The 13735-nt window shown below is 41.9% G+C and overlaps 1 protein-coding gene across 4 annotated transcripts; it reads left to right on the top strand.

The window, feature by feature from the left end:
• The first annotated feature begins 3711 nt into the window (after positions 1–3711).
• LOC112221811 (mitochondrial ubiquitin ligase activator of NFKB 1) lies at positions 3712–11962 on the top strand. Of its 4 annotated transcripts, none has more exons than XM_024384166.2 (5): positions 3712–3735; positions 6042–6179; positions 6497–6705; positions 7010–7221; positions 11146–11962. In XM_024384166.2, exons 2-5 carry the CDS (start codon positions 6060–6062, stop codon positions 11661–11663), a joined length of 1059 nt encoding a protein of 352 aa, XP_024239934.1. In that variant the 5' UTR covers positions 3712–3735; positions 6042–6059; the 3' UTR covers positions 11664–11962. The 4 variants fall into 4 exon arrangements, with proteins under 4 accessions (XP_024239934.1, XP_024239931.1, XP_024239932.1 ...); XM_024384163.1 differs by lacking the exon at positions 3712–3735 and adding an exon at positions 5310–5390; XM_024384164.2 differs by lacking the exon at positions 3712–3735 and adding an exon at positions 5317–5375.
• The last annotated feature ends 1773 nt before the right edge of the window (positions 11963–13735 follow it).

Here is a 13735-nt window from a genome sequence, read left to right as displayed (position 1 = left end):
CCGCCCGAACTGGACGAGGAGCCACCCCCCCCGACGCCGGCCTCGAGGGCGACCCGGAGGGCGAGGCGCATGATCCAGATGGAGACGATGGAAATCCCTCAACTTTGACGGAACCAAGATGTCCCCCACCGGTACCCAGCACCTCTCCTTCGGACCGTACCCCTCCCAGTCCATGAGGTACTGCAGGCCCCTCACCCGGCATCTAGAGTCCAGAACAGCACGTACTGTGTACGCCGGGGACCCCTCGATGTCCAGAGGGGGCGGAGGGACCTCCGGCTCCTCACCTTCCTGGTCCCCTACCAGCTACCACCGGCCTGAGGAGAGACACCTGAAATGAGGGGTTAATACGATAGTAAGAAGGGAGTTGTAATCTATAACACACCTCGTTTATCCTCCTCAGGACTTTAAATGGCCCCACACACTGCGGCCCCAGCTTTCGGCAGGGCAGGCGGAGGGGCAGGTTTCGGGTCGAGAGCCAGACCCTGTCCCCCGGTGCGAACATGGGGGCCTCACTGTGGCGGCTGTCAGCATTCCTCTTCTGCCATCCACCAGCTTGCTTAAGAGATTCCTGGACGGCCCTCCAGGTCTCCTTAGAGGGCTGCACCCACACCTCCACCGCAGGAGCCTCGGTCTGACTCTGATGCCACGGTGCCAGGACCATCTGGTAGCACAACACGCATTGAAACGGTAACATGTTCATGGAGGAGTGGCGGAGTGAGTTCTGAGCCACCTCCGCCCATGGGACGTACCTTGCCCATTCTCCTGGCCGGTCTTGGCAATACGACAGCAGAAACCTACCCACCTCCTGGTTCACTCTCTCCACCTGCCCATTACTCTCAGGGTGATAACCCGAGGTCAGGCTGACCGAGACCCCCAGACGCTCCATAAACGCCCTCCAAACTCGGTACGTGGACTGGGGACCCCGATCAGAAACTATGTCTTCAGGCCGGAAGACGTGGGTAAATAGGGCCTCCGCAGTCTGTAGGGCCGTAGGGAGACCGGGCAATGGGAGGAGACGGCAGGACTTAGAAATCCGATCCACAACGACCAGGATCGTGGTGTTCCCCTGAGACGGGGGAAGATCGGTAAGAAAGTCCACCGACAGATGAGACCACGGCCGTTGTGGAACGGGGAGGGGCTGTAACTTCCCTCTAGGCAGGTGCCTAGGAGCCTTACTCTGAGCACAAACCAAATAGGAAGAGACATAGAACCTCACGTTCTTAACTAAGGTGGGCCACCAGAACTTCCCCCCAAGACCCCGCACTGTCCTCGCCACACCAGGATGATCCGAAGAGGGTAGCGTGTGAGCCTACTGTATCAATTGATTTGACAATGTGGAGGCGCAGGTTCCAACCGTAAAACCCGCTCGATGTCCGCGTCCACCTCCCATACCACCGGTGCCACCAGCCTTGAAGCTGGAAGGATGGGAGTAGGATCGATGGGCCGATCCTCGGTGTCATAGAGATGGGACAGCGCGTCGGCCTTCGTGTTGCACAGAAGCAGGCGGGCATCACCGGCTTAAATAGCCCCCCGAACAGGAAGAGGAGCCACCTTCGGTGGGAGTCGTGACAAAGGTTAGTAGAATCTTATTAAAAATTATTCACAGCTGTAATGGCTGCTTCCACCAAGTATTAACTCTGGGGTGTGAAGACATACCTAATTAATACATTTTAATTTTAAAAATTCAGGCAACAAAATGTTGAAGAATGGGTAAGGGATGTGTAGACTTTCACTAGCGACTGTATGTAGGAGCATGCACATGTAATCCTGCCCCCATGAAGGTCATTACCTTAGATTTTATTTATATCGAATCTCTGTGCCTTACCCAATTAGCACAGGCATACAGTGATGTAGAGATACAAATATATAAATCCACATTCATCCCAAATGTTGTAGGTAAGTACACGACAGGCCTATGCATTGTAAATGTAGCATCATTGTCACACGTTATTTGTAGATGTTGCATCCTTGTCACATCTTGTGTCCACTGTATTTCATTGCATTAGTTATTTGACCGCAAATATTTTTTAGGAAACCAAGTCCCATATGCCCCTGCCTGTAACCCTGTAACTAAATATCAAATTGGCTATGACTGTTGAGTGTGGAAAACCAGCTGACGAAGCAGAGAGATTTTATGCTAATCCTGTACTCATTATGATTGCCCCCAAAAATGTGTAGGGTGCATCCCAAATGGAACCCTACTCCTTATAGAGCACAACTTTTGACCAGGACACAATGGGCTCTGGTCAAAAGTAATGCACTATGTAGGGAATAGGGTGCCATTTGGAAAACAGATCTAGTGAGAGAGAAGAGAATGGTGGCTGCTGCCTGTTAGACAGTGGGGCTGGATGAAGTGAGAGTAAGTTGGTGGATTTATGCACAACAGGATCAATTGAATGGTTCTGAACTGAAGCCTGCTTTTCTCACTGCTGCATGCTGGCACTTACCATATTTCACCCTGAATAATTGAATGCTCTACATCTTTATTGCTTCTCTGCACTTCTCCATTGCATCATTGTTCATTGTCCTTTATGAACGAGATCAAGTTGTGATGTGTCCCAGTTTGATATCAAGTCTTGTTGTATTATCCTCTTTGGCTTGTTCAGCAAATTGCAATGGGCTCTCCTACCCATTTATGTAGGCCAACATCTTTACATGAGAAGGAGGAAACAGAAAACATTGGCAAAATCACTTGAAATCACTGGCCACTTTAATAATGGAACACTAGTCACTTTTTAATAATGTTTACATATTTTGCATTACTCATCTCATATGTATATACTGTATTATATTCTACTGTATTGTAGTCTATGCTGCCCTACCAAGCAAAAAGGCAGTAACTGCTCATAGTGTGGAACTGAGAAAAATGGCTTTTTATTGACCTTGGTTTCACAGTAACTTGATGCAGTTACTGCTAACATGACCCCCATTTTCTCCAAAACACAATACAATAGAGGCAGGATACTTGTCCACATCATTAAGCAGTAACTTCATCTGCTTAATCCACATGATTAAGCAGTAATGTAGAAAAATTGACATTAACTCATCTTCGACCAAATGAGCAGTTACTGCCTTTTTGCTTGGTAAGGCAGAATGCCGCTCTGACGTTGCTCGTCCAAATATTTATATAGTCTTAATTCCATTCCTTTAGATTTGTGTGTATTGTGTGTATGGTTGTGGAATTGTTATTACTTTTGAGATATTATTGCACTTGTTGGAGCTAGAAACACAAGCATTTTGCTACACCCGCAATAACATCTGCTAAACATGTGTACAGTATGTGACCAATAAAATGTTATTTGATTTGAAAGTGCAGTGATGTTCACAAAATTCCTTAAACTCTCCCACCTTGTTTCCTGTAGCTGCATGTACTAATGTCTCTCACACAATAAAATGCACATTTCTGTATGTTGTAAAAACGCTACATGGTCGCTGCCCATATCATTGCGTAATGCAGAAGTCAGGAGCAATTGCTTGCATATGCGTTACCACTCCACTATGTGTCCCTGTCATGGCTTTTGAGCCTTCAGTACAGATACCAACACATCTTGACCACCAGTCCATTTCATGGCACAAAGCTGTCCAGTACTTAAAAAAAAAAAAAATCCTCTCACGTTGTAATGGTTTCCTGTGGTTTGCAGAAGAGGATGTTTATGTGACCTCACATAAACGTAACGGACATATACCAGGAGCTGTGCCAGGCCCAACACTTCTGTTGACTCATCCAGCTGTAAGGTATATAATTTAATTGTTTCAAAACATCTCCTACCATGTCACTGATGTGTTGTTTGATGAAGGAATTGTCTGTATAGTATTTTTTTTTTTTTTGGGGGGCAGTAGGGAAATTAAGTCCTCCACAATAGTATGGGCCTTGCCTGTCCTAGCTACTCGGTAGCTCACCATATATGTCGCTTCTAGCACCTTATTAGTGGTATCTGTTGCTTTTAGACATTTGTTACTACTCGAAACTCGTCTTTATTCTCGCTCAAAAAACTCCTGTGACTTATTTTTCAAATGGTCATGTTTCGCTTGTAAATGTCTGCGCATGAGTGAAAGTTTCCCGCGAGAGAGTAAGTAGCGGTTAATGTGATTGGATGATAATTATTTGACGAGGCTACCTGTATTTGACATTGTGTTGTTATTTCGCAAAACACTAACGTTAGATGGTTTCATTTTATTTTTGGCAGACGAGAAAAAACCTCACCCAAATGTATAGCCCCGTTAGAAAATATAAATGTACTGTTTGAAAATGTGAAGATTTTTTTTTTTAAGTAAAAAACCTTTTTGTGAATCACATTTTTATTTGGCGTACCGCCAACGGCATTGCGTGTACCTAGTTTGGGAATACCTGGATTTGAGAATTGAGTTATTAAAATTACCAAGAATAAAAGTTTTTTTCAGTGTTTATGTTCCTGTGTTTCTTTTATTCAATAAACCACTAGAAAGGCAATACATTTTGAAGGTATGTTTCATTTGGGCTACACAATATTATTTGTCATGAAATCAATGGTTCTTATTGACCATTCTAACATTGATAACCGCTCTAAACGTGATATAATCTAATGTTTTATCACAGGGCCCATAAACAGATAAAAACGAATCTGTGCTGTGCTTTTCAATTGATAAATGATTGAACACTGCCCCCTGCTGGTCAAATGGCCACATTGAACTGCCTTTATTTTGAATTGAAAAAGGGTGGAACCCCCCAAGGATCAGATATCAAGGATCAGCATGTCCCGTGCGAGAAAGGCAGGTTGATGTTTCCAGGGTTAGAGTAGTGCAGAGGCAGTGAAGAAAGTAGAGGAAGATGGGTCAAGGGGGAGGGATCCTGAGAGGAGTGGTGTGAGTAGGAGATCTGTACCAGTACAGAGGGATAAACCAACAAGTGATATATGTTTCAGTAAGATTGGATTTTTGGCATTTATAGCAATGGTTATTAACTGTAATGCAGAGATGGAACGTAAGTCGCAGAACATAGAGGTTGTGGTGGCAGCTGCAGAGAGGCAATTGGGTGTGCAAGACTTGACATCAGAAGAGGCACAGGATGTGTTAAATTGTGGTCCCATCCTTTCAGGTTGTTGGCCTGAAGTAGGACTAAATTGATTTAAATAGTGGAGTATGGTATTTATTATTATTTAGAATTTTTATTGTGAGTGTAGTGTTAGATGGTAAGGTATGTGTTGTGTGTGTGTGTGTGTGTATATATATATATATATGTGTATATATATATATATATATATATATATATATAAGGGAGTTATACTCCAGTATAGTAGGTGGCAGTAATGCAACATTTATTGGATGCCAACCACCGTTAAACCTCATCGAAGAAGAAGTAGAACATAAAATAAAAAATATAAAACAATTATTACTATGTAAGGAAGTGGAGGGTGAGCCCAAACTAGCAATTCGATGTCGCTTTATTTAGCTAATCTTGGAATGAAATCAATAGTTTTTAAATATAAAAGTAGCCAGTCTATTAAAATTAGCTTGATGAGAAATATGTGTTTACAACTAGCTAGCTAGCTACGTCGGTGCAGGGCTAAATTGCAGAGCCCGGACCTAACTAGTTATGTGAGGTAACATTAACTACAGTAGCTAACTAATTAGGTAGCTAGAGTAATGTCAACAAACCTGTTTAGTCAATCGATTTTGTACAATTGCATGATACCAAATATGTTATTTTGAATTTTGGCGACAACGTTATCATTAGTATTTGAAATGGTCACTCCGCCTCCAGAAAGTCACTCATCAACCCAAGTTGATTTTGACTAGCCCAAAAGAGAGAACTCCAGGGTTAGCTAATAATAGCTAGGTGGCAGTCAAGTCTCTGTAAGAATGGGTTTTTAGGCTGACAAATATAATACTGTAATTCCATGGCATTCATACATTCCATAAGGTCCAACTAACACATTGAATCACATGACCATAGCCTTATAGACTGTCAATGGCAGGGCAACAGTTGTCATCTGATTTACGGCCCAGATGTGGATCCATACACCTTGCTCTTGTGTTCTTTGACATACTCTTTGTTGTTTCAGATCAAACAAGATCACAGGATGGATACTAGTGGGAAACCCTCCACAGCCCAATTTCTGCTATTGGCCACCAGCTCAGCACTTACTGCAGTCTTCTACTCTGTGTACTGGAGGAGGACAACAACAGTAGCAAGATTAAAGGTAATAACATTGCAGCCTTGCCTCATCTATCTTATCTACCTTATCTCTTTAAATCTGTTAGTAGCATGTTTAGTAGTTAGGCTAAACATTGGCAAGCGACACATTGAAGGTGGTTTAAAATATTTTGTTTGCAACTTACCAGAGCACACCACCTGCGCCCAGAAATCCAATGTAACGTTATCAATAGTTCAGACAGTGTTTTTATATCATTGCAGTTGACCAGGAAACGATTTAACTTAATCACAGTGACTATAACTGCATTGACAATGAACATTTGAGGTTTTTGATTGTTATTCAATATCATTTATGTTTTACAGGGAGCCAAGAAAGTGTCTATTGATCAGGATATGAAGAACATCCTGACAGAAGCACCAGGAAAATGTGTCCCGTACGCTGTTATTGAAGGTGTTGTGAGATCTGTGAAAGAAACCTTGAACAGCCAGTTTGTGGACAACTGCAAAGGGGTCATCGAGAGGTTAACTCTAAAGGAGAAGAAGATGGTGTGGAATCGCACCACTCATCTCTGGTAAGTGCTAAAGTACACTAAAGTGTTATAATATTTTGCACCCTCTCTTACTGTTAGGAGGCTCAATTTGTGTGGATTTATTTTTTGTGTGTGGAGACACTTTCACACACTGACGATGGCCTAGTAATGGCTAACTTTTGTCCGCTTATGCTACCTCCTAGAATGAATTAATAAATATGGTACCTTTTTTAAAAGTAAAAAAAAATTATAAAAACAAACTTGATGAGGAAAAACATTATAGTCTATACTGCATCTTTTTGTGGATACACATCTCTGTAGGTATCTAATATTTTATACCTGTCAGGAACGAGAGTGAAAAGGTCATCCACCAGCGTACCAGCACGGTGCCCTTTGACCTGGTGTCCCACGACGAGGCTGTGGCAGCCACCATTCGGGTCATCCGTCCCCTGGACTCCTCGGAGCTGGACCTGGAGACCACCTATGAGAACTTTCACCCCACTGCCCAGTCCCTGACCAACGTCATCGGCCACTTCATCAGCGGGGAGCGCCCTAAAGGTGTGGTCCTGTGTGGCTCAGTTGGTAGCGCATTTGTCTTTGCAACACCAGGGTTGTGGGTTCAATTCCCGCTGGGGCCACCCATACTTACTAAACTAGGGGGGAAAAATACCATGAAATTCAATAAATGTAATCCATGGAATGGTCCTTGGGAAGAAGGATTGTTGATATATATTTGACATTTGTATCTAAAAGCATCATTTTGAAATAATTAATCAAAGCAAAGTTAATATATTTATGCCATTTTGGACCCAGGCCTCCTTCAGGACTCGATAATGTTTAATCTGTAGGTTTCAATATATTGATGAACATTATACAGGCATATCAAAGTTCCAGATTGGAATCGCTGCAGCTTTTAGAGTTATGATCAGTGGTGTAGTGGAGGGTGAACACACTTTTTCAAATAGTTTCAATATTCAAATAGTCTGGATAACCATTTGATTAGATGTTCAGGAGTCTTATGGCTTGGGGGTAGAGGCTGTTTAAAAGCTTCGTTGACCTAGACTTGGCGCTCTGGTACCGCTTGTCGTTAGGTAGCAAAGAGAACAGTCTATGACTAGGTTGGCAGGAGTCTTTGACAATTTTTAGGGTCTTCCTCTGACACTGCCTGGTATAGAGGTTCTAGATGGCAGGAAACTTGGCCCCAGGGATGTACTGGGCCGTACGCTCTACCCTCTGTAGTGCTTTGTGATCGGAGGCCGAGCAGTTGCCATATTAGGCAGTGATGCAACCATGCTCTTGATGGTGCAGCTGTAGAACCGTTTGAGTATCTGAAAACCCATGCCAAATCTCCTGAGGGGGAATAGGTTTTGTCATGCCCTCGTCACAACTGTCTTGGTGTGCTTGGACCATGTTAGTTTGTTGGTGATGTGGACACCAAGGAACTTGAAGCTCTCAACATGCTCCACTACAGCCCCGTCAATGAGAATGGGGGTGTGCTCGGTCCTCTTTTTCCTGTAGTCCACTATCATCTCCTTTGTTTTGATCACATTGTGGGAGATGTTGTTGTCTTGGCACCACACGGTCAGGTCTCTGACCTCCCTATAGGCTATCTCATCGTTGTCGTTGATCAGGCCTACCACTGTTGTCATCTGCAATTTATTTATTTATTTTTATTTAACTAGGCAAGAACAAATTCTTATTTACAATGATGGCCTAGGAACAGTGGATTAACTGCCTTGTTCAGGGGCAGAATGACAGATTTTTAACTTGTCAGCTCAGGGACTTGATCGACGGGGCGGCCTGTCAGGAGGTTCAGGATCCAGTTGCAGAGGGAGGTGTTTAGTCCCAGGGTCCTTAGCTTAGTGATGATTTTTGAGGGTACTATGGTGTTGAATGCTGAGCTGTAGTCAATGAATAGAATTCTCACATAGGTGTTCCATTTGTCCAGGTGGGAAAGGGCAGTGTGGAGTACAATTGAGATTGCATCATCTGTGTATCTGATGGGGTGGTATGCAAATTGAAGTGGGTCTAGAGTTTCTGGGATAATGGTGTTTATGTGAGCCATGACCAGCCTTTCAAAGCACTTCATGGCTATAGACGTGAGTGCTACGGTTCGGTAGTCGGAGACCAGGGAGGTTTTCCAATGCTTCGCAAAGGGCACCTACTGGTAGATGGGTAAAAATATCAAATGCAGACATCGAATAACCCTTTGAGCATGGTGAAGTTATACACTTTGGATGGTGTATCAATACACCCAGTCACTAAAAAGTTACAGGCGTCCTTCCTAACTCAGTTGCCAGAGAGGAAGGAAACTACTCAGGGAATTCACCTTGAGACCAATGGTGACTTTAAAACAGTTATAGTGTTTAATGGTTGTAATATGAGAATGGATCAACAACATTGTACTTACTCCATAATACTAACCTAATTGACAGAATGAAAAGAAGGAAGCCTGTACAGAATTTAAATATTCCAAAACATGTATCCTGTTTGCAACAAGGCACTAAAGTAATACTGCAAAAAATGTGGCGAAACAATTAACTTTCTGACCTGAATACAATGTTATGTTTGGGGCAAATCCAGTTCAACACATTACTGAGTACCAGGGCATAAAATGTACTTTTTGGTCTACGAACCGCTGTGGCAGGTAGATTTAAAAATCTACCAGCCACTCAGATTTTTTACCTATGAAAATATTTTTGAAACCACTAAAATTACACCAACAAAACACACAAAAAACCAGATGAGCATGCTTTGTAATGTTTAAAAAAAATACATGTATTACTAGTAAGTAACTAATGTGGTATATTGAATAATACAAACAGTATTTTAACCAAAATATCACAGATGAGACAAAAATGTTCACCTGCCCCCTTTAAGGGCGGAAGGTTACCTTGGTAGCGAGAGTCGAGTCATGTTTGTGCCTGTGATATTGAGTCTGACTAGTAGAAGTGGTTTTCTCTTCCCTAGCAGTTGAAACTCAAATGTATAAAACAACCTCGCTTGTGAACAAAACAATGTAAATAGCCAAGAAACGCAAGGATAGTCTCACTTCAGTAGACTTTTTATTTCAAGTGAATTAGAGCATATTTTATGCCTGTGCACAGCACTTCTAAAAAGGTGTCTTTCACTCAGCTCTTCAGGTGCGTGCAGTGTTGCAGTGTGAGGCGGAATAGGCTACAGTATATAGGATTCTTAGTTCTTTGACTTTGTGCGATTAATTTACCAGCTATGAAGCAAAACTGTGAAAGTACGATGAAAACAGCTACTGTTGCATTTATTTTACTATAAATGTGATCATACTTTACTATTTTTATTCACAAGTGAAATGCCTGCACTGTAGAGCCCTGACAACCCGCCAACGTGGCTGGTGAAATAGACATCTTTACCCGCCTGTCTGCTTTCCACTAGACACTGGGAGATGAATTTACCTTTCAGCAGGAAAATAACTTAAAACACAAGGCCAAATCTACACTGGAGTTGTTTACCAAGAAGACAGTGAATGTTCCTGAGTGGCCAAGTTACAGATTTGACTTAAATCTGCTTGAAAATGTATGGCAAGACCTGAAAATAGTTGTCTAGCAATGATCAATAAACAATTTGAGCTTAAAGAAGTTTAAAAAAGATTCATGGGCAAATATTGCACAATCCAGGTGTGGAAAGCGCTTACACTTACCCAAAAAGTATTGACTCAGGGGTGTGAATACTTATGTAAATAAGATATTTCTGTATTTAATTTTCAATAAATAACCCAACAATTTCAAAAAACCTGTTTTCACTGTCATTATGGGGTATTGTGTGTATGATTGGTGAGGGAAAACATTTTTTTAATCCATTTTGAATTCTGCCTGTAACACAACAAAATGTGGAATAAGTCAAGGGGTATGAATAAGGGATTTATTATTCAGAGTCTGTCACTGTTTGTCATAAGTTTTGAACAGGGTGCCTTTCCTTCGCCGGTTGGGCCGTTAGGATTTTTTTTGTGCCAAATTGGAGTATTCCCACTTCTCCAGGCACCACTACACCACTGGTTGTGATCCAATTAGATAAAATGTCCGAATGGGAAACTGTATTCAAAATGGTTGCTCTCTGCTGGTGATTTGCAGGATGTGCAATGTTACAAGTAAGTAAAATGAGGCCTTTGATTGGTTACATTGCCTACTATGCCAATTTCTTTGGGCCATAACTTTTAACCTAGCAGAAATCCCTGGGTAAGGCCAAAATGTCAAATGTGCCAACTTTGATCAATTATTTCTCAATTATGCTTTTAGATACAAACGTCATATGTCAACAATTCTTCCTCCAAAGGACTATTCTATTGATTATTTTGTGAAAATCTCCAAAATCATGGTCTTTTTTTGTCCTGGTTTCGTGAGGAATCAGTCATTTGAATAATGTAATGTACTTTGTGATTGATATACTTTTATCCAATAAATCAATCAATAAAATTCCATCATAAATGGTATGTTATTATTATCTTAGGTATCCACGAGATGGAGGAGATGTTACGTCTGGGGGAGAGTGTGACCGGGGTCGGGGAGCTGGTGCTGGACAACAACCTGGTGAAGCTCCAGCCTCCCAAGCAGGGCCTGAGGTACTTCCTCAGCCGACTGGACTATGACTCCCTGGTGGAGAAGCAGCAGAGCACAGTCAGGTTCTGGAGGATCCTGACTATGATGTTTGGTGTAGTTGCTTCCACAACGCTCTTCTTCATCCTGTGGAAGCAGTGGGCTTACCATACACAGAGGAGGAAGAAGAAGAATGTTCTGGAGGAATTCAAGGAGCAGCAGAGGAAGAGGATGAGGGAGCTGAATGTGGAGGAGGCCAGTGTTTCCCCTAGTGCCTGTACAGTGTGTTTGAGCCAGGAGCGTTCCTGTGCGTTCCTGGAGTGTGGGCATGTCTGTGCTTGTGACCGGTGCTACCAGGCACTGCCAAAGCCAAAGAAGTGCCCTATCTGCAGGGCGACGATAGAGAGGGTAGTGCCTCTTTATAACAGCTAATGGACAATGCCATTTGGATGGCCATTGTAAATGGACTGATCTAATGTCACTGAAAAAAGGATTGTTGGCTTATTTTTCTGTTTTCTTTGCTTATATAATGTTTAATTGAAAGATCAAGCTGACTTGTAGCTTGATTTGAGTTATAGCAGTTGAACTGAAAACATGTAATATCCAGGATCCTTCTTAGTTGTAAAATCAACTCAGAACTTGAATGTTTTCACCTCAATGTTTCTCCAAAGCACACATCAAAGCGATTTTGAATAAATAAAGACAAACAAAATAAATATATCCTCAACCTATTTTACAAATCTGTTGGCCCTATACTATCCACACACATTTATGTAAATGTTTATGGCTGCAGGAGAGGGTGATGTCTGCCTTGCATACCTTTTCCACAGGGAAGAAAGAGTACATCATATTTTATGATTTATATAAACCATTGCATTTGCTCTAAGCAGAAAAGGCACAGAAATCATGTACAAAATAAAGGTATTTGCAAATTAAAAACCATTTGATAAAGTATCAAGTTTTTAAAGTGACAATCAGTAAGTTATCATAAAAGAAGGCGCAATACACAATGGTGTTGATAACTTAGTCATGAAGTGTTGACTGTTACGGGATGTCCATTGAACCGAGAAAGTAAAGAATAAACACAATATCACGAGCGTGTCGTGACGAGACAAGTGAATGCACCAGGAAAAGGCTACCTCAGTCGGTGACGGATCTTCTGCCAATTCTGCTAGGGATTGTTTTGCATCGCTCTCCTACACTATTTGCATTTCTCTCCATCAGACTTTTATTCTGTAAATGACTATTCCATCGATAAAATACTCATTAATTCGTAAAGAGGATGGAAGATTTTGGATAAAATGTGTTTTATGCAAGCGATATCATAGGCTACAGTATAATGTTCAGTTGATTATCAAATCATCTTTTTCACTGACGTCTTTCAGTATCGATTATTGACTAAGCTTTTATTGTGAAGACATTGCGGAAAGTATTGCCTTACAATGAGAAAAACTCATTATGGTGCTGATGGCGACAGGTCTCCATCACCGGTCTCCTTGCAGGATGCCAACAACTTCTATTGTAGCCTACTTCACAGACTAAAAAAAACACCTAAACTCTGACAGATTGGGAGAAGTGAAAGAGGTGAGAGACTATTGTCAGCCGTAGGACATCTCTAAATCATTACAGTAAAGGCAATAAACACTTTTGGAAATAGGACAAAGGCCTATTGTGTGTGTGTCCAAAAATACAGTCGGCCTCTTATTGGAAAATGTGTTCATATTTACCAGTGGCATTACTGGACACAGCATGTAAAATGAACTTTCCCATGAATAGATAAAGGCTGAGTTGAAATCCACTATCTCGTAGTTGATGCTTGCCTGCATCCTGAATCAGAATCTGACTGAATTCTCACAATTGTGTTCTCTTATCAGCAGTTGTCATTGAAGATGACAGAATAGATGGTGTGCTGAAAGACCCAACAAAAATAACAACTGCTGGTGTCTAAAATATGGTTGGAAGATCAAATATAGGCCTACCCTACCCTCCTTGCTCAACAAATAAACCATTTGGAGTGTTATGGTGTTGTAATCCTCAGCAACTTGTCCTCCAAGTTTAGCTTGAGATGTAGACCCCCCCCAAAAGTACTTGAGCAATTTGATTGGTTGATGATAGGCCTGTGACATCAGATCTCAACAATGATTGGAGAAGTGTTTAGCATCACCAGTAAGCTTAGGCTACCACATCCTTATATATACATTTGTTTCATAAGCGCAACATGACTGCAAGACAGGTTGGAATGTCTGACTGAAATACGGGACAAATCAACCTTTCTAAATTGGTGGTGTTTGAATTTGTTGATAAAACGCGGGATATGATTGTTTGGTTGCGGGGCGAAGGGACAAAATGCAACACTGTCCAGCACAATCCGAGACGTGGTCACCCTACCTTTTTGCAGTGATGAAATACTGAACCACTTGTTTTTTACAGAATGACAATTGAAGGAATACCATTTGTATTAATCATGCACTTGTTGCTGTTCCTAGTTGTATTTATGCCATTGC

This window comes from Oncorhynchus tshawytscha, linkage group LG22, assembly GCF_018296145.1.
Source record: "Oncorhynchus tshawytscha isolate Ot180627B linkage group LG22, Otsh_v2.0, whole genome shotgun sequence".
Taxonomy (NCBI): domain Eukaryota; kingdom Metazoa; phylum Chordata; class Actinopteri; order Salmoniformes; family Salmonidae; genus Oncorhynchus; species Oncorhynchus tshawytscha.
Note: the sequence above shows the minus strand (reverse complement) of the source record. Positions and strands in the feature narration are given on the sequence as shown.